This window comes from Phocoena phocoena, chromosome 9 (assembly GCF_963924675.1).
Source record: "Phocoena phocoena chromosome 9, mPhoPho1.1, whole genome shotgun sequence".
Classification (NCBI taxonomy): Eukaryota; Metazoa; Chordata; class Mammalia; order Artiodactyla; family Phocoenidae; genus Phocoena; species Phocoena phocoena.
In genome coordinates, this window is record NC_089227.1 from 77,110,780 (window position 1) to 77,136,883 (window position 26,104).

The 26,104-nt window shown below is 38.9% G+C and overlaps 1 protein-coding gene across 1 annotated transcript in view; it reads right to left on the minus strand.

The window, feature by feature from the left end:
• Positions 1-25,695, minus strand: part of FAM3C (FAM3 metabolism regulating signaling molecule C) — a 48,193-nt gene extending 22,498 nt beyond the window's left edge. The window contains exons 1-5 of the mRNA XM_065883811.1: positions 25,613-25,695; positions 12,186-12,240; positions 8,172-8,276; positions 901-930; positions 3-126 (exon numbers count right to left, since the gene is read on the minus strand). Of these exons, the coding sequence (XP_065739883.1) occupies positions 3-126; positions 901-930; positions 8,172-8,276; positions 12,186-12,198 (272 nt within the window). The 5' untranslated portion in view covers positions 12,199-12,240; positions 25,613-25,695. The remainder of the gene's footprint in view (positions 1-2; positions 127-900; positions 931-8,171; positions 8,277-12,185; positions 12,241-25,612) is intronic.
• Positions 25,696-26,104: the final 409 nt, after the last annotated feature.

Below are 26,104 nucleotides of genomic sequence, written 5' to 3' on the forward strand. Positions count from 1 at the left end.
ACACATTGTCTTCCAGGCAGATTTTGGGTCCTACCACATTAGCTGCTCCACTTGCCATTTTAAAAGCAAAATGCTTCTCAGGGCAAGCTTTTGAGATCCCACATTTATATCTGGGAGGTTTTGTAGCTTTGGAGAGAAAAAAAATTTATTTTAAGAAAACAATGTTAACAGACTCTGTATTCAGTTTGTTTCATATCTCAAATCACAAAGGGCATTATGCAAAACACCAAGATATACATATCTTAAACTACATGCTAGTTTTTTTTTTTTTCCTGAGAGTTTCAAAGAACTTCAAAACAAAACAAAACGGAACCTCCTAGGAACCAAGCTACCAGTTAACATAAATGGAACAAGTAACATGATCTTCATGAGGGTAAATATATTTTATCTAATTATTTTTAAGCTTATTTAAAAAAACCAGGATGGGGGAGGTCTGGAATTGTTACTTTGCATTTCCAGTCCATATATGCAAAATAAATGGACAGTAAAAAGCCTGATGCATCACTGAATATCTGCTCACATACTAGTTCTAACTAGGAATTCTTTTTTTTTTTAATATCTTTATTGGAGTATAACTGCTTTACAAATGGTGTGTTAGTTTCTGCTTTATAACAAAGTGAATCAGCTACACATATACATATATCCCCTAACTAGGAATTCTTTTACACACTTTCTGTACTTATAATACTGAAGCTAAAAAACACTAATGGAACAAAATATCCATTATAAATACATACCCAAAATATTGAGCTATCCAATCAAATAGCTTCCTTAAAACTTAATAATTTCTAAAATCAGTTTTGCTCACATTGAACTATATCCATTGTTTGAATATAGGTTCTCATATGCCTAAGAGAAAAAGAATAAACCATCTGCAAAATATTGAGATGAAATACTTACAACGTGCAACTGAGTCCAGTGCTGACCTTGCTAAGGAAAAAAAAGTTATCTTCGTTAGAAAGAATAAAGTTATTGGCAAGTATCACTTTTAAACATGTGTGGAGCTAACAGGCCTATAAAAATGTGTTTGAATTATTGCTTAGTATACAATACATAAAACACGAATATCACTTTAGAGAAAAAGTGAGAAAGTAACTTTAGGCTACATAATTCACTACAAACAATTATGTAGAGGAATTATGGAGGGTATTATTTTATTATTGATAGAGTACTTTGTTTTTACCTTTACATTTTATGTTTAGTTTTAGTTATTATAAATTTAAATCCCAATCAGAAAGTTACTCTACAAGCTTAACTTTTTTAAATTCATTTTTTATTTTTTCCAGCTTTCTCGAGATACAGTTGACACATAAAATTGTGTAAGTTTAGGTGCACAACACTTTGATATGATACATTTAAAAACTGCAAAATGATTACCACGATACCGGTACATATAGTGGTATAATACTACACCCCAATAATAGTAGCTAGCACCTCTATCCCATTACATACTTACCACTTCCTTTCTGTGGTGAGAACATTTAAAGATCTACTCTTTTAGCAACATTCAAGTATATGACAGTATTATTAGCTTATAATCACCATGTTGTACATTCAATCCCCAAACTTGTTAATCTTATAACTGGGAGTTTGTACCCTTTGAGCAATGTCTCCTCATTAACTCCGCCCCCTCCCAACACCTGGTAACCAGCATTCTTTTCTGTTTCTCTGAGTTTGTTCTTTTTAGATTCCATATATAAGTGATATCATACAGTATTTCAAACTTCCCTTTAAATGAGTTTAAATATATACTTGGTGACTATCAGGGTGTTTAAAAGTTGTTGCTGCTGTATGGTGTACTGTACATATGCATATAAAGTCGTATCTATCTCAGAGGTTAGGCTAAGAGATTTGGGGAGTGGGAAGCACACAAGAGGGATAGTGGTGGTAGGAAGCTTTAATTTCCCTAAAATAGAAATGTATTAGGTACAATAATAATTTAAAAAAAGGTCATTACTAGGAGTTTTTATCATTTATCAGTTCAAGGAAGCCAGAATTTTCTGATCAAATCTTAACCCGAATGCAGTAGATGTCAACCTGGACATCTACACTTAGAGTTTTTTAAAAGCACAAACATCTGATCCCAGCCCAGGAGATTACAATTCAGATCATCAACAGTATTGTGGCTAGCCATTTCCTGATTTAGCTAATAAGCATGCAGTGTCATAAATGTTTGCCAGCTGTTTGACTATAAATAGTCACTTAGTTTTTAGTTCTGTACTATTTTAGATAACTGCGAATTTCCTGTAAAACCAGTACTGAAACTGGAGAAGAGAATGTTAAAGCTGAAAATAATATGTAGATGTTTAAAAACAGGAAAACGACTACGTAAATGAAGGTCATTAACTCTACAGAACACTCAGAATATTATGCACCGTTGAAGTCATAAATGCAATGCAGTCACATGGGAAAAGTTTAATGCGTGGAATAGAGCAAAAAACAAACTTTATCTCTGAGTACTAAATATATTCACGGATAAGGACAAAGACTTGAAGGAAACAAAAAATGATCAATTAGTAAATTAGGGTGCTGGGGCTCATTCTTTCAATTTTCTTAATTATATCATTTTTCCTTAATTATGTCACAAAAGGGAAAAATAATTCGAGACCATTCGGTCCAATGTTCTCACTTTTGTAAATGAGAAAATGAAAGCCAGAGAGTGACTAGCAACCAGTGATTAGCAGCATGCAGACTATTAAGTCTTGAGACTTCCCTGGTTGCGCAGTGGTTAAGAATCCGCCTGCCAATGCAGAGGACACGGGTTCGAGCCCTGGTCTGGGAAGATCCCACATGCCGCGAGCAACTAAGCCCGTGCGCCACAACTACTGAAGCCTGCATGTCTAGAGCCCGTGCTCCGCAACAAGAGAAGCCACCACAATGAGAAGCCCGCGCACCGCAACGAAGAGTAGCCCCTGCTCTCCGCAACTAGAGAAAGCCCGCGTGTGCCCAGCAATGAAGACCCAATGCAGCCAAAAATAAATGAATAAATAAATTAATTAAAAAAAAAAATAAAGTCTCAATTTCACTTAGACCTAAACAAACATGTATCATCAGGCTCAGATGTTAAGATGCTTACGGAGCAATATTGTTCAAATCAGGACTGCTGGCATACCCAACTTATGATAGCCAGATATGGGGAAGACAGTGGGATCAAAACAGGGTATTGTAATATAACAGCTCATTCACATATGTGGGGCACTCTATCAAGTACTTTTGCATGTATTGTTGATTTGCCCATCAGCTCTGTTTTAAAGAGAAAGAAACTGAGAACAGATAGGTTTAGCAACTGGATTTGTTCTATGCATAATTAGTAATCGGCAGAGCCAGTTTTCAAAGCCATATCTCATTCTAGCACCCAGACTTATATTCACCCCCCCCCAACAAAATGGGACTGTCTGAGGTCTAATGATCACAGGTATAAAAACCACTAGTCCTGCCAGGAGCAGGAAGCAGGATAGGGAGCTTTCAGAACCATCTTTCTGACTGCAGAGTGGAGCACAGACTGCAGAGGATTCAAGACTCGAGACAAGGAGTCCACAAGGACAAGGACGCTGCTAAGGTAATCCAGGTAAAAAAGGGTAGCAACCTGAACAAAAGCAGTGACTGTGGGTTTGAAAAAAGTAGACAGGCTCAGAACAACTAAGGCTGTGGAACACACCAGATGGAAGGGTGATGGAAAGGGAGGAATCAAGTTTACCGCTCAGACACTTGCCTTTAGAAGCATTCATTTATCCATTTACATGAGCCAAAGAACAAAAACACTGTCTCTCACTCAAAATGTTTGTTGTCTAGTGAGGAGATGGGGTGTGGTAATGGGTGCTGAGCTCTCTGTGGACCTGTTAATTTTAAGACACTTGGAGAAGACCCAGGCAGAAGTCTAGAGGCCAGCTGTAAATGAGACCTGGGATGAAGATATAAACTGGAAAATTGGCAAATGATGAGGCCACACAAAGGGAGGAGTTAAAATGAGGAGAGGGCTGAGGAGAGAAATCTTAGAGACATTAATCATCAACTAACACTCAGAGGAAGAGTGTGGCTGAGGAAAAGGAGACAGAAGGAAAACCAGGGATGAGCTTCTAAAATGGTCAAATGGGTTTGACTGGAAAACTTAAGAGGTATTAATAAATAAATAATAAATCAATGCAACTCAATTTAAAAAACTTTACTGGGATAAAATTTGGGGTAAATGTTTCTTAATCATCAGATTTTTGAGAAATAACATCACCTCCATTTAATTTGTGTAAGAGTAAGGGGAGAAGATGCTCAAAGGAAAAAAAAAGCCTCTTGTGAAAAACTTTTCAGATTAAAACAAATTTTATCCAATATGCATCACAAGCAAAAGCCCTCTATTTGGCCTGAAGTTCTGAGAATTTTAGCACCTGGAGGCCAAAAAGGTAAATTTTCATAAATAAAACGGGATGTTTTCCACACGTAGAGTTTGGGCACAACACACGAACACAAAAATCCCTCCTTTTCTGCAACTTTCATTTCTCAAACTACCTTGATAGTTTTAATTCTTAATGTCTTTCAATATATTCAGCTTTTCACTTCAAGAAACGATAATAAACATTTGGTTTTATCAGTGAATGTCTTTCAACAAGTCAGGTTAAAGAAATTCAATAGAACTACTTTGTACTTTAGTTTTTAATAATGTCTCAAATAATTTATATGTATATAACATTTCAGTGGTTTAAATCTGAAAGGTAAAAATAAATCGACTAAAGAGAATATTAAGTACTTACTGCAAAAATATTTTGGACTGTTTTCAGTACATTTACTAGCTGTTAAGTATCCATATTGAAAACTAACACTATGTTAAACCACAATCATAACTAAGACTGGTAGATTGTACCCATGTTGATGTCCTAGTGTGACACTACACTGTATGTAGCTTTATAAGACGTTACCAATGAGAAACTGAGTAAAGGGTATGTAGGATCTCTCCATATTATCTCTTACAAATGCATGTGAATCCACAATTATCTTAAATTAAAAAGTTTTGTTAAAAATTGTTTAAAAAATATCAGAATCTATTTTGGTTATTTCAACTACTAATTGCAGGCAAAATTTTTCATTCTTCCTTTCTAGAAATGTTGTATTTTTCTAAAACAGTACTATATAATCAACTTGAATGTAAATTTACATAAACTATCAAGTAAGTTATTATATCAACAAGTTGAAAAATGGGAAAAGTTCACCACCAAAAGAACTATAGTTAATCTCATGGGTCCCTCTAAGATACTGATTATAGAAACAATCTTAATGTTGAGTTAAACTTGTTAGATGCTAAACAAATGGCAAACACAACCATATCTCCATCTTTGCTGAATTATTCTGAAATAAGAATTAAAACTAACCACACAAATTAAATTTTCACCAATTCAATAGATTGGAATCCAATAAGGTTTTGTGGATACAAAACATAACTTCAGTTGTCCTAACTTCAGTTATGACAACAAAATAAACCATCTGCCCTAAGAATGCCTAAATTAAATAGCTAAAACATACACAATAAAAACTTGAACGTTCGTAACATTAGGAAAAATCAAAATGAAAATTAAGAAAGACGACTATCCTAGTTAAAGTAGCTCAGTGTTTGTTCATAGCTGACAACCAGTGGCTTGTCAACTAATACAGCTTTAAATGAATCCCACTTTGAAAATACTCCTCCTCCCCATGTAAAAATCCTAATCCTCAATTACCTATATCCATTTTCCACTCAATCAGCATTTATTATGTACAGGACCCAGCGCTAGATGCTGGGTGAGTCACTAAGATATTATTGCTCTCAACATTCATTCTCCAGTAAGGGAGGCCGAATACATGAAAAAGAATAAAAGAAATTCTATAACGTAAGGCAGAATAAAATCAGGCCAAATTGAGATATAAGTACTATGCATTATAATGGACAGTTCAGAAAAAGGAGAAACATTCTAACAGGGAAAAGAGGGAGACTAAAATACAATTTCTCCCAAGAAGGGGCATTTATGCAGTTTTGGAAAATGAGAAGGATTAACAGATGAAGGGGAGATGAGAAAGATGCGCGGGGTGAGGAAGCATGAATGAAGGCTGAGGTAGGAAAGGACAGGACAGGGTTTGTGTCTGTAGATCACGTGCATGTGGGCACAGCCAGCGGGGGGCGGGGGGGGGTAGGGCAGGAAGGGTGGGGGAGTACAGGTGGGGAAGGCAGAGGCAGGCTGGGGACTGAGTGCCATCCTAGCAGGGAGTTCAGATTTTACTCTCCACTGAAATACTAAAGGTTCAAGAGTTTTAAGAGAATTGCTCTGGCAGTGGTGACATAGGCAGATATCAAAGATAAGAAATAGACCCAAGAACATCCCTGCAATGTCCAAATAAACCATCCAGACTGGAGATGATGATCCAAACCAGGGAAACACTGTGGCCACACCCAGCCTCTTCTCTCTGAAAACAGTGGGCCTTTTCCCAAAGTAATTTTTCATTTGTACCAATGGTCCCGTGGCCCCCTTCTCTCCAGGATCATCCTTTTCTCTCTGTTTAATCTCTTCCCATTGATTTGTAATTCACTGACTCTTTGCCCGCGGCCTATAGAGAAGTGAAAACCTCTCTATTACTTCAAAAAAGAAAAAAATGTTCAACTTACTTCTGCCTCAAGCTACCATCCCCAAAGTTGTCTCCCTTACCATCAACCTTACTTAGAAGAATTAGCTACAGCACACTGTTTCCACAGCAACACTGAACAAGTCCTCAATGCCTTCCATGTTTTTGTGCCCCATCCTTCAACTGAAACCAGCTGTGCTCTCAAAGGACCCCAGGTTGGCCCTTTGCAGTAACAGACGCACATAGCCCAGGAGAAGTCAAGACAATTCTCACTACACTTTGCAACAACTATTCTACGCTCGATCCTGGATACTTCACTTTAAGATGGGTGCCAAAAAACTGACAGGAGGAAAATAAACAGTGCATTAAGAAGAATGGTTCAAAGGGAGGATTTTATAACTTGATAAGATGAACACTTATAAAAAGATGGCATGGAGGAGAATAACCACAACTTAACTATTTAACAGATCATTAATGTGGAAGAGAGCTCCAGCAGGTAAAAGCAAGATCAGTGGATTGAAATTACTTGGGAGAATAAAAGGCAGAATTCAGTGCAAAACAAGGAAGTACTTTTAAGTAGTCATTGTAAGAAAAGTCACCTGAACATGTACAGAAATGAAAATATACAGAAACTTGAGGACTACATGCCAGAACTGTCTAAAGCCTGATACCTAGTATATGGTCCATGGATGGGAAATCAGCATCACCTGGGATCTTGTTAGAAATGCAGACTCTCAGGCCCCATCCCAGACACTGAATCAGAATCTGCATTTATCAAGATTCCCTAGAGATTCCCTTGACATCGAAGTTTGAGAAACACTGGTTTAAGGGAGTCTTGAAACTAGATGTGAGAGGGAATGTATTCGGTCTTGTATTAATTTACGGAAAGCAAAACTCACCAACTATTCCAGAGATCTCAAAGTTGTTTCATTCGATTTCTGCCTACTAGGTCAAAATACTGTTTCTAGGTTTCAGAGCCTGACCTTTCATGAGTTATTTTTTAATACTTTAAACAGTGCTCAGCCAAAGCTTAGCAAATGTTAACTTATTTTATCAACTTAAAGATTTTGTTTAAAACTGAATTAAGGCAGCTCGTAGTGGTACATTTACAACATAGCATCAAATAAATTGCTAAAAGGAAAAATGGTGCAGAAGGAAAATAAGGGTAGGAAAGCAAGATGGATTTCTATGGCTGGTATTTAAAATGCATTATCATGACTCCTAATCACTTGCTAACTGAGGGTTAGATTTGGTTCCAAGTTTTTAAGCAGCCAACTCAAATAGGGTGTGATATCTTCTAGCATGTGCATTTAGAATGCCATGAATAATGTCCGTAGGCATGCATAAAATAGGCCCCATTAAATATATTCAAAATGTTGAATAGAAGATTCGTGCTTTATATTGAATTAATTGTAAGATTTTCTATTGTACATTTTAGAATATTCCAATGAATCACACTTACCAATATAATTTCATTTTCTTTTCTAGACAGCCTAAACAGCAGAGTAACTCAATGTTGATAACTGGTAAAAATTTAAAGACAATCTCATCACAAATAAAATTTAAGGAAGGGAAAAAGAAACAAAACTTACCAAATAGATTTCCTAGACTTGCATCCATTTTTATTTCAAATACTTGAGAAATAACATAGAATGTCAGTAAAAATACTGCCACAGCTACCACCAACTTTGCAGCACCTAGATAAAGGGCAGAAATAATTCAACATGAGCTTATGAGCCCATCGAATTTTTAGTTATGCATTTCCATGAAAAACATAAGTGTATTTAAAAAATTCTTAAGACTAACAAATATCTACTTCTTATCTACTGGATCTTAATTTTACTTGAGTTACAACAAAAACTGTACCAACAATCTATTTTGATTGATTTTTCTGATCAAACAATTATGAGATTGTCTAGCAACCTAGACACAGGACTGCCTGAGGCATCTGCTTAGTTTTCTCACGGAAAAAAAATGACCTGCTATCAACTTCTGGCTGACTACACAAAAGTATCAAGGCCAATGGAACACCGCCACCAAGTATGCAGGATGACACATTCTCAATCCTTTTCAATGATAAAGGGCAATACAAGACAGAGAGAATACAAAAACACTGAACCTTCCAGAGATACTAAGGCAACAGACCAGGATGTCCACTCGGCAATGAGTTCTCAAGTGAAATGTAACAGGCTTACTGTCCTCACCAACCCACACATCTCTTGAAGCACACAAGTGCTCCTGGTATGGTGAACAATGAAATATCTCCCCTCATACTTAACACCAAAGTTTAAGCCACGCGTTCCCCACTCCTGGAGGACTGAATTTGGCACCTGTCACATTTAACACGGTTACATGGTAAGCTCTGTGAATAGACTCTTAGTCTTCCGTACCTTTGTATGTTTAATTATTTCTGAGTGCCTTACAAATAATTAGCAATGCTACTAATTAATTAACTGCTTAATGTGAATCATCACTTGTCTTTCTTCTCCACAGCTAAGCAAATCTAGGAAAGAAAAAGTATAAGATACAAAAGGACATGAAAAATGACAGGAAAGAAACATCATCTTCTTACTCTTAGAATTTCAGAGCCATCTCATTAGGCTATTCAGAAACAATATTAATATTTGCCTATATAATCTCCATTCCCCTCTCTTACCAAAAGTTTAATTTAAATTGATCTAAAAGATCAGCAGTCATTTCACTATCCTTACTTAAGGAAACAAAAGCCCACAAGTGAGGCAACTGCCCAAGATTACAGATATCTTAGCGGCAGCACAAGGACAGGAATCCAGGGATCCTGACAGAGCCCAGTGCTTTGTAAGGTTCTCCACTACCATCAAATTACCACATTCTTCAGGGAAACTACCAAAACTCAACTTACCGGATAAGGAAGAGCAAAAAAGAACTGTGTTCATCCTAATTTCATCAACGTAGAGACTGGGACTGTATCCTTACGGGGATGGGAAATGAATGAACTGATGATGCTCAGAAGGGCTGACGATGCTGAGAAGCAGGAGATTCTCAGAACTACTCATTTTTATTTAGAAACGCTCTATAAATATAGAAATGAGATGGCAAGGAGGAAGCCTAACTACTAAACCAATCAATTCCCACCCCGCCTCCTGTTTTGTTCCTTCTCCCCCTTCCAAAACTGCTTCCTGTTTTCATGCAAAAGACTCTGACAAGTACGGGTTTCTGGTAACTGACTATACTGCTGAACTGAATGAATAAGCGTTTTCAGAACTCTAATGGAAAACTGATGAATTCATAAAAGTGCTAACAAAAGATCAAGATAAAAAAATATTAATTACATGGGACTGAGTGAACTGATGAGGATGATTATAATTTTTGTGACTTTCTGTTTGAATAAAAAGAAAAAAAAAGAGTGACTACAAGTCATCTACATTTTCAGCACAGAAGCGAGTAAAATTCCATTAGGCTTTGAACTCTTCCCCCACAGGATCTAGTAGAGTGCCTTGTATTGATACACAGTAACACTCTAAACAAGTGTTTGCTAAAGGTTAACAGGTGGCATATTCCTTCTGGATCATTTAAGACCAAGGGCTGGAAGATTATACGTCACATGACAGGCTTAACATCTCATTTTCTAGCAAGCATGGGCGTGTGCAAATAATCTTTCCCTGTCCCTTAAAGCAGATGTACCAAACCTTCGTTGTTCAAGACTGAAATATTACAGTGATTAAGATACCAAGTTTATAATACACAAAAGTTCTGGACTAAATTCAATACCAAGCTAAACCTAAGCCTACACTAAACAATATACATCATATTTACATATACATACATGTACATAAAATATACACACACCATTTAGTGAGTGCCTACTACAGATCTAAGTGCCTTATTAGCAGAACTTCATTTGCACAGCCTTTCAAGATACTCTTTTCATTTTACAAATAAGGAAAACAAGGTCAAAGATTTAGATCACTTGCCTAAGGTCACATAACTAGTCAGCAGCAGAATTTAGTTTTAAACCAAGACCTATTGAAGTATAAGAAACCATCAAAGGAAGCAGGAGGAAACAAAAGCTCTAAGAGACAGAGAATTTAGAGGCGGAGAAACTAACTGGTGATAGAACAAGCAGAAGGTCCCTGAGAGGGGCAGGCGGGTGAAGACCAGCACAGCCTCCATAACGGTAGGGTTCTGGACCTCCTGTTGCAGAGGGGCTCCTCCAGAGCTGTCACCATCCACTTCTGGACTGGGAGGGGCTTACCCACAATACACCACAGTTCCCATTCCACCCATGAATCGATTCCCTCCTACTTCCAGCCATGGACTGTACTAATCTGAGTGTGTCCCTATTTTTCACAAACCAAAAAGCATAAACTTGAGATATTAATGCCTCACTGTAAGAATAACGGCTATAAGGATATTTCAAAGCAACCAGGATTTTTTTTTAATTAGAAGAGATTAATTAGTCTACAATCAATAAACTAATAGCTAATCTTCCTTATTCCTTCATTAAAGACAGTCCCCTTGAGACCTATACTAAGAACAGTGTCAAATATAACATCAGCACTCAGTGAATAATTACTCATCAATTAACCTTGGTATTAATAGTCAAAATCAGAGAAATGGATTAGATGACAAAGTTAATTTCAACTAGAATGAATGTAGAATTACATGAGAAAGAGAAACTTGCTTTATTTCAAATCACCATGCTTAAATAAGTAACGTACTTTTAGAACCATGCCTTTAGAGACGCCCCCATAAGAATATTTTTTTTTACTGGTGAGATGATAATTAAAAGAATGACTATCTTGATTTTGAGAAATGACAAGCTGTCTCCTATGATGGACACACACTACTTAGTAGAAATTTCTATGTAAAGTGTGCATTTCCTCTACACAGTGGCTGTGCTAGAGGGGCAGGGTGGAGGGATCACACTTGTTTTCACTATAGTTAGGAAGAGGTCTCAGCCTCTCCTGTTATTTATGGATCTGTCTTTTGATAAAGGTAACTACCTTAATACTATGAACACCAAATGGTATTTTTAAATTTCCTCAGTATGCTGCCTAAGGAACAGATGTCCTTACACATAACCTCACTTATGCAGGCTAAACCTGACCTAGCAAATACAACAGTCATTTACGCAAAACACATTTTACTGAATTCTTCACGTAAACTAGTTTCAATTTATGTACACACATAGGAAAGATTTAAGCTTTTAAAGTTCACAATTCATTTTTCTCAACAAGCTACAACTTAGCAAAAATAAAAATCAGCCTTCCTAAGTTGTCAAAATCGTTCTTTATATGAACATTATACATATATATATTTATATTTTTATATTATTAGGCAAACAAGCTTAATGTATAAGGACGTAAACATTAAAAATCATAACTTAAAATATTTAGCCTAAATAATTTCAACAGAAGTGTCCCCCAAAAACTTATGTAGAACCCACTAAACGTCCAATTTATGATTTGCCAACTACCTAAAAAAGTAAAAAGGCTAAATAATGATTTAGTTTGTTATATTCAGTCACACTTAACATAGAAAATGATTATTTACCCTCTCATTCAGTCATTACTAAACAGGTTATACAAAAAGCAAAATTATTTCTACTGAATTAAGTATCTTACCTGCTACCCTCATGTTTGGTTTTTCAGTCTATGGCACTTTTCATTAAATAAGCTCCTAAAATCAAAAGAAAAGGCAAACAGCATTAGGTCTAGAATGAGCTTTCCTCCCCAGATTGAGTTTGATTTGGAGTGTATATATCAAACTAATTAAGTAAATGTCATGACATTTCTAAGTATTCTACCAATATTAACATTTAATGAAAAAGCTCTTAGCGCTGGGCCTGTCTCCTTCCACTGGGCCATAAAAGCTCCGGAGAGGAGGGTGTGTCTAAAACTGCTCTATCTCCCGCTCCCTAACTGAAGGATGGAGGGAAAACTTGTCATCAAGCATGGACAGAATGATGCCTTACTGTTCTCAGTGATTATGCATCTGTAACAAACTTTTGATATTTAGTTCCAAACCACCAGTTTTCAGCTGAGGTCCAAAGAGGTTAAGCTGCTTATCTAGTCAGGGAACAAATTACCTGCAGAAACGGGGTGAGGATTTAGGTCTGCTGGCTCCTGCTCTAGGGCTCACTCCTATCACACAATTCAGGTGTCACTATGATAAGCACTTATAGGAAAGGCACCTTATCTTAATACCAGGGGTCCTCTTCCTCTTCATGTTTTCAATTTAAGTTTGTGAAAGAACATATTCAGACCTATAGAACTGCAATTTTAAATATTCCAGCAATCATCATTATTGACAGTGTATGTTATACATCAAATGAAACTGTAATCTGATATTATTCTAATAATAACAAGAAATAGATACTGGAAAAAGAAATCTGCGTACATGTTTGTGTGCTCCCCCCTAAGAAAAAACTGAAGATAGGTGAAATTTTAAAAAGAAAATGGGAAAGCAAGTATACGAGTTTGATAGGAAATTCATGCTCGAGTTCAGCTAGACAGCTTCCACAGTCTACTCAATCTATTGTACAGGAAAGGTAGTCAAAAGAAAATTTCGATTAATGAATTGCATCAATCAAGAATATATATTTCTTTATTTTAGACAGTATTTTAGTACTGGTGTTTCAATGTTGATGTCTGATCTAGTAATGCACAGAATGATTGAAATAAAAACAATGGCAGACTCCTGAAGGACACTGAAAGGGAGTGAGACATCCAGTTTTCTTATTCACCAATAAGGATTTATCGGGGGTGGAGGTAGTGAGCATCTAAAAGGACCAATGTTCTTACGGGAACTCCCTTTCCTTCTGCTCAATCTACTCTGAAGAAAATATCAACATTTATATTTATACTAGTACTGAACTGAGCATTATTGATTTCCTTTGTTAGTTATCTGAACACCTTCCACATAATAGGAAAAAACACTGTTACTTAGCCACAGGCCAGGAAAACGCTACAAGGAAACAAGAGATACTGAAGTATCCAGGAAACAAGAGATACTGAAGTATCCACAAGTTACCACATAAAAGCAGAAAAAAAAAAAATCTTGGCTTCTCAAATGAAAACCCTAACGAGCTATAAATCCTCTTTTGACTTCCAGCAAGATTATTATGTTCAAAACACACATATATGCCTTTCCTCCCAGCTAACACTCCAAAATAACATCACTCTTCTGTGAACATGGCCTGCGATAATTTTTGGGGGGAGAGTGATAAGCAGTTGAGCAGACACCTGATGTTCTATTTCACTGTTTCCATTACCTGCCGAGGAGGTCACACCTGTACAGTTACAATCCCTGCCTCATGTACCTACCCCTTGTTTGGACTGCCTAACCAGCCTGCCTCTAAACTTAGCACTAGTCAGACCACAGTATGAGTAACTACAATGGTCTAGCCAAATTCATGTCTTCCATTAAATTTCTCAGAGAATAACATTTAATAAAATCTCTAAATTAAAATCTCATAAAATCTCAGCCACGACACATTTTTAATTAGTTTGCTTAAGAAGCAAATTAATGATTCAAGAGTGTAAATCGGCATAAGGAAAGAGTATTGAATATATTTGAGAGCAAATCAAGGAGTATCTGTTTACAATATGCTAATTCCAAATCATTCCTAACTTGTCTTCTTAGGAGGACATTAAAAACAAAGAAAATCTTTACATAGAATCATCTTGGGGGACGGGGGGGGGGGGGGAAGTAAACCACCTTAATGGAGTGTGGTATATACCTCAAACTGAACCTCCAACAACCAAGGGGAGGTAGAAAAGGTCCAGAGAAAATGAACACAGCAATAAAACGAGGAAAAAGGTCTCTGCTAAAAACTCAGAGCCCTTTAATTCAGAGGCAACAGGTGAAAATTTTATAACTGTTCTTATATATTAATTAAAAAGTAGAGATATAGAAATTAGAGCCATTTCCAAAATAAGAATATGGGTGGTAGGAGGAGAGTGTTTTTAAGACAGATTAAAAACAAACAAACAAACAAAAACCCTAATAGCACATTTGTGAAATACATTTGTAAAATACATTTTGCCCCCCAAAAGTGTAGTCTAGGTCAAAACAATAAGTTTCAGTGTTTTATAGATCAATGACCGAGCCAGATCAGCCAGATCATCAGAGCCCACTGCAAGCAGGGCCATCCTGCTGCCCTGAGCAAGGAAGCACCCTTCTGGATAAACGCTAATTTAGTAAGTAACCTGGATTGAAAGAGAGAACCTGAATTAGGGTCTCGGATCAACATACCGGATTTCTTCGAATTTCTTATAATTTAAACATTTCCTTTAGCCCAACTGTCTACGTTGGTCTGATTCATGAAGTTTTGTTCAATTCAGGCCTGAATAAACAGGCATTGTCCTAGAATCAATCAACTTCAGGACAATAGATAAAAACACAGGTCAAGTGACACTTTCATTCCTTCCTTGAGAAGCGGACTGGAGCTACATCAGGTAAATAAGAAGGGCCCATTCTATATCAACAAAAGAAGCCATAAAAACAGGACGGGGAAAGTCTTGCCATTTAACAAAAACTAGGAAATAATGCAAACAGCAGAGTACATCACACACATTCTCATTTTATGTAATCTTCCCATCAGCCCTGTGGCATTATAGATGAGGTCAAGGGATTTGTCCAAGGTCATGTGAAGGGAAAGTAAGAAGCTGATACTATAAACAATTCCATTTCCCTTCCACTTCCCAGCAGCTCCCTGCCATGCTCTGAGAAGCTTCCTGACAAAATTCCATGTCAATCAATTTGGCTTTTGCAAATTGCTCTGGGAATTGCTAATCCCTGCTGCCAACTAGCCACTCTAGGGCTCTGATGGGTTGTCAAAATGACTAAGCATGTGTGTTAGAACACTCGTCTGTCCCCACTGTGGGTAGGGGGCGTGGAGCCCAAAGCCTGTGTCCTGCTCTCATCCTGCTGAACCGGGAAGGGAGCAGAGATGCCTGCCCAGGCACCCCCACCTCCCCCGGGGCCCTGGCTGAGGCCCCATCCTGTCCACAGAGCCCCAGAGGAGGCCCACCCCGTGGACGCGGCCTGAGGGGAACTGGGCGAGGCCTCTGCGGCCTGGGCTCCCTCCCGCCTGTGTGTCGGTACTCCGCCTTTTTCCTCATCCCACCTCCTCAGACACCTGGCTTAAGGGCCCTGACTCTTTCCTGCAAATAATGAGGAAACATGGTGTCCCAGCCAAGGGGTTCCCCCTCCCACCTCCTCGGGGTAGGAGGTTAAAGAGGGTTCAATACCAAACGCCCTGTCCCAGAAGAGAAATAGTCAGTTGAGTTTGGGGTCAGAAGCAAGGGCGGGAGAGGCAGTCCCACAGGGTCAGTGTGCCATGATCAGGTCCATTTGGTTGGTCTTTGTGTCTTTTTGCTTTGTTTTGTTTTGTTTTAAATAATCATTAGTGAGATTTTTCTTCAGCCACCAGTGCTGGCCTTGAAGCAGAGGGCTGCAGCCCTTAGTGTCTGTAAAATAAGAAAGAATACACAGCGTGGCCATGGTTGGGTTTTTTTTCCCCTCCTTTGAGAATTTTCTTTTGTAAAAGCAAATTTAAATATTTTTTAATACTGAAATTAAAATGAAATTAAAATAGATGAAATAGAAGCTGGAACCCTCCTCTTGGACTAAGCAGCCTAAGAACCTCATGGGACTATGAATTCACCCAAAATTTTCATTTGCCATCAGGCCGAGCTTTGAAAGAAAAACTGTTCTCTAACCAGGATTGTTAACAATAGTGTAGATACTATTTCAGAGTTGAAAGCTGATGGTGCAAATATGTATATAACGTACTGTATTTTTACGATGATCGTCGCATGACTCTACTCCGCCCCCTTTTTGTACTCCGTATCTGTCTTCCAGAAACGTCACCTGCCTTGCCTCCTGGGGTCTCTTAATCCAATAACTGTATTACTGCCTTTAAAGGATGCAGTTATTTAAAAAGAAAAAAAAAAGAACACTCGTCCAAGACAGAAAGGACAAAGGAAAATGAAGTATACAGACACACTCACTGATACATTTAATATTAACAAACGACTACTTAATTAAGCCAGAAGAAAATACTACCAATTATACTCCAAAAATACACTCCATTCAATCCACTTTTAACTCAGTGCTGGCTGAACAGCAATGTAAGGAAACAAAATTTGCAACCCCAAATGTCTCTTTGGTGTGTTAATTATTTTGAGCTGGAAACAGTCAAGGCCCAAAAGACTCTTTGACCTTCCCCCTTAGCTGCCTAAAGAATTTATAGAGGGTCTGTAACAGGAAGGGAACTATCACCACAGATAACTGTAGTATGAACTACATGTGTAGATAGGGAGGAACCTAGCAAAATCTGTTTGTTAGAATTCCTCTAGGTGTCCCATTGCCACTGCAAGACCCAGCAAACATTTACCAAACATCTGCTTTTCCATCTCCACGTGAATTGCCTTCCTCCCCTTTGAAGTCCCAAACCACTACCCCCTACATCCCTCCTCTTCAGTCTTTAGCAGAAGGTAGTATTTAAGGACTCAGTTTTCCTGGGCCTCCCCCATGTATACATGTTATTGAACTATTGATTTTCTGCTTATCTGTTTCATGTTAATTTAATTTTTAGACCAGGCAGAGGAACCTAGAAGGGTAGAAGAAAATTTTTCCTCCTGGACAGCAATTTTAAATGAATCAACTGACAATCAACAGACGATTCTAATATTCATATGAACTGGGGCTTTTCAAGAGGACTAAGGGGGGAAAAAAAGGTAAAAGTGCAAGCAAATAGATTCAAAGTACATTTAGGCCCTGTGACGGCTAATTTATGTGTGTCAACTCCACTAGGCCACTGGGTGCCCAGATACCGTACTTTGTTAAACATTCTGGGTGTGTCTGTGAGGGTCTTATTGGATGAGATTAACATCTGAGTAAAGCAATTTGCCTTCCCCAAGTGAGTGAGCATTGTCCAATCCATTGGGAGACCTGACTAGAACAAAAAGGCTGAGAGGGCAGCATTTGCTCTTTCTGCCTACTGTCTTCAAGCTGGTCCACTGGTCTTCACCTGCCTTCGGACTTGGACTGAAACTTATACCACTGACTTCTCCCAGCTCTCAGGCCTGTGGACTCCCGCCTGCCAACTGCAGACCCTGGGACTTCTCAGCCTCCACAACTGCATGAGCTGATTCCTTCTGATAGTTATCTATCTCAGATAGATAGACAGACAGACAGACAGTCTCCTATTGGTTCTATTTCTCTGGAGAACCCAGACCACCTCTCAAGATCAAAATGTAAGGGACTAAATTTTCAGTCCCAGATCAGTTAAAGAGGAAAATGATATAATACTGAAATCAAAAGAATACTGCAGCTACAAGTCACAAGGGTAAGTTCTTCTAATGTTATGCTTACAAACAAAAGTATGGTATTTAAAGAAAACTATTTGCAAAAAATACCTGCATTTATGTAAATAAAATAGAGCAAGTGTTGGCAACTTTCTGTAAAAGGGCCAGACGGTAAATGCTTTAGCTTTGTAGACCATATAGTGTCTATTCAAACCACTCTGCTCTGCAGTCATAACGGAAAAGCAGCCATACACAATATGGAAACAAATGGGCTCAGTTGTGTTATAAAACTTTACTTATGCACACTGAAATTTGAATTTCATAAAATTTTCACATTACAAAATATTCTTCTTCTTTTGATTTTTTCTTTCCAACCACTTAAAAATATAAAAGCCAGTCTTGGTTCATGACCCATGTGGACCCATAGGTCACAATTTGCCAACCTGAGATAAAGGAATAAAAAATGAACTTAAATTTTAAAAACTTTAAAAATAGAGGAATAAAAAACTTTCCTGACCATGCTCTAATATTCCAACATTTCTTGCTGGGCTATCTGTGGGCTATACAATTCCCATAAGGCTTCTATGGGTCCTCTTAGAAGTACTAGTACAGAAGTAGGACAAATCAGACAACGCTGAATTCTGTGTTCTATACGTGTTCACCATACATTTTCATAATCAACTACTCTTCATGGAAGAAGCATATACTCCGTGAGAAGCAATATAATGGATCCTCTTCAAGAGAAAAGAAGTCCTTCCCTTCCTACAGATGAAGCTGTCCACCTACAGCAAAGATGGGAATAAATCTAGGAATGTTTTCCAAACGATCCCAGGAGACATTAAAAAAAACAGGGAAAATTAATCTTATTATATCCCATTTCATTAACTGTAAAATGATGGTGACGAGATCTTAACTGTTTTCTAAAGTCTTTAAAAGTGATTATTTTTGTGATGGGCTTAAAAAGGGAGAAGGGGGAACGGGTAACTGTGCACCTGATGTTTGATCAATTTTTAAAATTCCAAATATTTAGTTTTAAGAAATCTTTGCTTTAATAGAAAGCTGTCACTATAGTAGGTGCAGACTGCTATCAAGTACCCATCTCCCCCAGATGCCACTATGCACACATCTTCACCAGGAGGGATACATTTCTGAAATAACGAAATGAAGAGGATGAGAAGACTGCATTCATTTGAAAGAATCTTAACATTCAAACACTCAGTATGATACGTGAGCTGCTATCACTGTGTTATAAATATTGTGAATTTAATAGAATTTGGTGTTTTCTGTTAAGCAACAGAAAAAAATCCAATTACTACCTTAACAGTATTTTAGTTCTAGTAGGAGACTCTGATATAGAATCCTAGAGAATGTTTTAAAAATCTACCATTTTAACACACATGTGTCAGACACTTAAAAGTGTAAGTATGACCCTACATGGTGAAAGGGAAATTCTTCGACGTCTACATAACAACTAGAAAAGTATCCCAGGTTTTTAAACGAATCTTACATTTTGACTAGAAGAAAATCAAAAAAAAAAAAAAAAAAAAGGAAAGGAGCTAAAAACAAAGTATTTGGTAAAGAAAGGAGGAGATCTGTATAATTCTATAATGCCAAGAATATATTCACTTTTTCCAAAGATCACTGAGGAAAAGGTAAATGTATCCAATCTCCTGCAAAGTGGCCTTCAAAAAGGTGAGACTGCAGAGCAACAGACCAAAAACTTCTAAACAATGGCTCTATAGAACCAATAAATAAATCTTTTAGAAGAAAACGTTAATGTTCTATTGAAAACCTTAAGAAGAGAGGGATACGAATGATCTAACCCTGGGTTTATAAGTTTTCTGAACTAATACCATTACTTATTTTCTTAATACGATAGCATCACATTGAAATTACACATTGAAATTACAGTAAAAAGGGATTAATATCTAACTGGGCCTCAGAAACAGAATTAAAAGCATACTGTGGAAAAGCACAAATGAACCAGAAGGCACCCCACCCTTCCCCGCAAAATGTTCTGGGTGCACTTAGCTTTCCTCCACAGTCTGTCTACCCAGCATAATCTGCTATCCTTTGTTTTTTATCTGCTTCTCCTGGCAGTGCCTGGAGAGAGTAACACTTCAGAAAACTTCCATCTGTTCTGCAGCAGCTGGATAAAACTTCATTCTCTTAAGAATGAGACACGACAAACTATAACTGTCATCCCAACCTGTCCCTCGAGTTAAAAACCAGTTAGCAAAGAGCCCTGCTAATCATGCAAGTGCCCTGCCTGTCCTGACTTGGCCCCAGTGACTAGTGCAGGGAGAAGTAATCAAGCCTGCCAGACCACATGCACACTACCCTCTAAAAGCAGAACTATTGCAACAGTGTTCACCCTACACTGAGAGTTCCAGAGGACAACTCCTTCCACCACTGTGATGTGAATTTGCTAGAGACCTACAGTCTTCCCTCTTCAGAAATTTGGTATTAGATTTCTGAAATATTTCACTTGATCAACAGGCATTTAACCATGTTTTCTGTAAATATCAATACCTGAAGTAATTAGAAACTAAATGGACACGTATTCAGCTTTCCCCATCCCAAATCTAACATAGTTAAGCAGGTTTCTCCTGACAAAAATATTTTGTTTGCCAAAATGATGTCACTAAGGAAATACCACAGCAGGAGGGGTTGCTCTTCAATGAATTCTCATTGATGAGCAAAGATTTGTCCTAATCTACAGATATTCCCTCATTCAGGACCCAATGTACCACCATGGTGTTTCTATTTAAGATGGCAAGCAAAGTTCAGGTTTATTCTGACCCAGACTTGGTGCTGATGCCAATTACCACCACAACATCCTAAAACTACTCATTATAGGACATTAGGTGGCTGGTGTATATGCATATAACCGGCTAGCTGGCACTGATGAGGGCTATGATCTCTCTAACAGAAAAAAAGTGACAAAAAAGAAATCAAATGATCAAGCCACAATAATGTCAACGTGACATTAAGTAAATATTTTAATGGACTGTGATTACAAAATGGAAATCGCTGAAGTACACAGAAGCTTAAAAATAAGACTTCTTACCTGATCTGAAATACCAACATGTGAAAGACTGGAATGGGTAGGATGAAAATAATATGGGGCCAAATTGGAGTGCATTACACCCTATGATCCAGCTACCTTGCATTTTAAAACAAAGTCATCAGTATAATCTTCGTTACAAACTTATGTCAAGTACAGGCATCACATATTAAACTCTATTATAAACAAATTTTACAAAGTAAAAGGTCTAAAGAATTGTTACATTATAATTCTTTTATCCCATAGCTTCGTAATAACCCTTTACCATAACAAGAGGAGCTTGTGGTTTCTCAGGTACCTAACACTGTATTTTGATTCCAAGAAAAACACTACTTCCCTTATTTTAACAAGTTTTAAATCAGGATGAGGCTCAAAACCACATTTTTGTGGTTAAAAATAATAAAATAATGGTGTACCTTACAAAGATCTTAGATTCAATGAAACATATCTGGTTCTTTGAATTCCTAACTATAAAATAACACACACCATGGGCACCACAATTACTAGTGGGCTTTTTACGAGGCAAACTCCTGAGCCCAGAATCCCGTGGAGTGAGGATTAAAACTCCTGCATGGTTACGAAACTCCCCAGGCGATCCTCATTCCAGCTTAGATGTGAGAACTTCAGCCCAACAGTACACCAATCCAAACACACAGAGAAGTTTGGGGTAGTGGTGGGGAGTAAGTCAGATCTAGGCCAAAAAAGCCCAAAGGTAAAATTCACAAGACAAAGGCTTCCCTGGTGGTGCAGTGGCTGACAGTCCACCTGTCGATGCAGGGGACACGGGTTCGTGCCCCGGTCCAGTAAGATCCCACATGCCGTGGAGCGGCTGGGCCCGTGAGCCATGGCCGCTGAGCCTGCGCGTCCGGAGCCTGTGCTCCGCAATGGGAGAGGCCACAGCAGTGAGAGGCCCGTGTACCGCAAAAAAAAAAAAAAAAAAAAAAAAATTCACAGGACAAGAATCTTCATTCTTTCCTTCACAATGAATGGAAATCAACCTGACTCTGGGCCAGGTCTCCTGCAGGGGTGAGAAGGGAGAGGTGGGCAGTGAATAAATCTGGAAATAATGTGCTGAGGAACAGAGCAAAGAGAACTCCTGTTTGCAATGGTTACAACAGAGTGCAAAATTAAAACTGTCCCAATATTTTCTTGCAGTTTCCTCTCTACCAAAGCAGAATTTTGCTTAAAAAGTCATAATCCAGTTGAAGAAATGAAATGGGGATCAGATTTCTGTAACTGACAGTACAAACATACCAAAAAGAGAAAACAAGACAAAATGACATTTTGTTCTGTCTGCTCCTTCAGAGCTCCGCAACTGTCGATTAAACAGCTGTAATGTAACCTACTTTAATGCTACACTATACCATCCAACAGGAGAAAGAAAGATGGATGAATGGGTAGATGGAAAGAAAGAAAGGGAGGGAGAAACAGACATTGTTGAGTACAACAGCAAAAACAAAACTACATGTTAACTATACGAAGTTGAACATAAGCAGGATAAAGAAGCGTCTCGTTCACAAATCGCTACAAAATGAGACGAAAGGCACAAATTTACAGGAGTATAACTAGTAAACTATCTTCATCTCCTCATGTAACTATAATATTTTACATTATATTAGATGGGATGTTACAAGTTCCTATTCTGAATGTTTTAGAATTCCCCTATATATTCACTTCATTTATACGGTCTTTAAGTAGTCTGCAGAATTTCACTGCACCAGGGCAGACATAATTCTATCAGTCAAACTTGTCATGTGAAGAAATGGAGGAGCAGAGTCTGCCCAAGGGCCCTGGAGATGCAAGTTAGCAGCCATTTGCAAAGAACTGGTAGTAAGAAGATTCTAGTGTAAAACTTTCTGAACCAATTAAAAAATTCATTTTTTGGTCCTTTGATACATGCACAGGTCCTTCAATACACATTTAATGATCAACTAACTGCAGATGCTGAACGGTATGGAGAGTCAAGTAGTACACCTGATAACCATGGTACTATCTAAACGAGCCATGCAGAACTTATGATGAAAATTAATGCAGACTCGTAGCTACAGACGTCCACATAACTTTTTCTCACTAGCACACAAAAACCCACCAGGGTCCATCAATGGATGAATGACTAAACAAAATGTAATATGTGTCTATACATGGAATATTATTCAGCCATAAAAAGGAACGAAGTACTGATACAGGCTACAACATGAATGAACCTCTAAAACATAATGCTAAGTAAAAGAAGCTAGACACAAAAGATCACCTGTTTTGACTCCATTTACATGGAATATTCAGAATAGATAAATCTGTAGACAGAGAAAGCGGACTAGCGGTTGCCAAAGGTTGGGGAACGGTGAGTAACTGCTTAACGAACATGAGGTTCCCTTTTAGGGTGATGAAAACGTTGTAGAACTAAACAGAAGTGGTGACTGCACAATACTACGAATGCACTAAATGCCACTGAATTGTACACTTAAAATGGTGAATTTTATGTTATGTGGATTAAATTTAGTTTTTAAAGGAAATTTAAAAACTCACCAGAGACTAGAAAAATAATGAACAGATGAAAATTAATTAGATTATAAATAAGGCAGATGTAAGTAATAAAATAGCTTGAATCAAACAAACAGGCCGATGAAGGAGACAATAAAAGAATACTGATGGGGTAAACTGTGGAAATTTAGAGGCAGTGGAATACAATTTCCTCCTCTGAGAGAACATCAGCTGGCTCTATTTTAGGAGCAGAATAAAATTCACAAAACCTTTTAGAGTTCCATAAGATGTTATGGAAAAACCCGAACGAACTTTTTGGCCAACCCACTAGCTTTGTGAGGGCCCAGGCTGCCTTATTCACAGTATCCACCTTACCTATAATTACTGGCACATATAGGCACTCTCATATGTCTAAATGAATGTAAAAATTGTTGAATACTGAGACTGCCCATTTAAGACCTAAAATATGAGGTAAAAAAAAAATAACATTCTTATGATTCCCCACAGGGACTACTTTTTACCATTCAACAATCTCTTTGTCCTCTGACCCTCTCTCCAGTGACTTTTCCCTTTTTAACGTATCTTCTTTAATTATGAAAAGATTAGTTAGTAATTCTGTTTTAATTGTAACATATATTAAGTTTATTTAAAAAGTCACTTTAACCCAGTGGTGCTCAGTCTTATTTTGACTCCCTTTTAAACAGAAGCCCCCTCCATTGGGGATTTGGGGGCGGGGCGGGGGACAGGGGGGGCTGACTGCATCCTTTTTAAAAACCCTCATTTATGGGTGATTCTGAGAGATCCCCAGGTTGAGAATCACTGCATGAAACTCGTTTTATTTCTTACTATCAAGAAATGCTAGTCTTTAAAGAACTGAGAAAACATTACACAGAATCTGTGAAACAAAGCTTCTCACACCTGTATACACTGGAAAAAAAAAAAACAAACCTGTGATTTAATTAGTAAACTGCCAGAGAACTCAAGAGACTGGCAGCCTTTAAAAAGAGATAGTTAATGATATGACCAACCCGGATGCTGATTCTGCCAATCTCTGGCTGAATGGCATGAGTTAGTAACTTGTATGTTCTAAATTAAATGGAGATCCCTCTGTACTCAATGATGCACTATATGAGTAACATTAAGGTTTCCCTACACGTAAAATTGTAAAATGTGACAGCATACCGTTAGTCCTGAAAGGTGGTTAAGAGTTCAAGGGGTCTGGGATCTACTGTCAGCATCAACCTCAACCTCTATGGGAGTTCATAATTTCTCAGTAAAATTGGGAAAGATACACAAACGGACCTACTCTATGGGTTGTAAGAAATAAATGTGCATATGAAAGCACTTGACACAGTGCCTAGTAAGCAATCTAATATCTAGGATCATTGTATTCATATTCTTTTAGGCCAAATAAAAAGAAACAAAGAAAAGGTTCTGTCAATTAAATAGTTTTGTATGACACGAAATTTTAAAAAGCAAAAGGTAGAGGATGATGAAAACACAAAAAATTACAGCTGGAGATCTTAATCTCAACGTCAGTCCAACACTCATTATTCAGATCTAGGGTCACAAATCTTAACATATGGTAGAAACTGTGAGGACAGCGGCAAACTAATGGGGAAAAAATAAGAAAAAGAAAAAAAAAAAAGGAACGAACAGCACATCCATCAATGACACCGAATGCCAATGGGCCGACATAGGTTTTAAAAATAAAAAGTACTTCCAACTTAGAAGACACTAAAACTTTACAAGTGAGCCAAGACCGCCCTCCTCAGAGTTCAAATGCAACCTACAACTCCATCCCCGCCTCTTTTGAGCACTCGGCCCCCATTTCCAACACGAGCGGGAGCCCCAGAGCCGGACGCGCGCCCCAGGTGCCAGTCACAGGCCGGAGCGCCAGGTGCAGTGGCTGCCCCGCCCTCCGCGAACTGGCCGCCGTACTGGGGATGCCCGAGCGGGGGCGGCGGCCCGGACCCCCGGCCAACCACCCTCTGGTGCCCTGGTCCTGCCGCGCCCTGCCCTCGGCGGGACGCGCCACGACGACCCGAGTACGCCCGGGCACACCCCGGACCGGCGGTCGCGGGGTGAGCAGAGGATAAAGGTGAAGGTGGGTGCCCGGCTGCCCCCAGCCTCCCTCCATCCTCCCCGCCCTCGGCCGCGGCTCCGTCCGCCTCACCGTGCGTCTCACCGGCCTTCCGCCCGCCTCTCCGCCGCGCGTGCCCGCCTTTCGGCCTCCCTGCGGTCAGTCTTGCCAGAGGTCGACAGGAGCCGCCGCCGCCTCCCGCTCGCTCCTCCGCTTCCTCCCGGGTTCCTACGGCTTCCCCTCACCCCCGCGAGTGGCCAAGAGGAAGCCAGCTAGCCGCTGGGCCGCCTCCCTCGCTTCCCCGCCGCGACCAATGGGCCCCGCCGCCGGGAAGCCGCGCCCGCCCCCTGGCGGTGGAGGACCGAACGGTCGCCCCGCAGGCCGAGGGCCGTAGAGCTGAGAGGGAGGGCCCTGCGGCCCCGCCCCCCCCCGCCTGCGCTGCGCTTTCGGGACCTGCCACGTGGGAGCCGCTGGGGCGGCGGCCGGCCGCACCCCAGAAGAGGGCAAATAGGTATCGTCTCTTCCTACCACACGCCGCCTTGACCCACACTTCCATAATCCCCACCTTAAAGGAAGAAATTTTAAAGTAATCAGTCC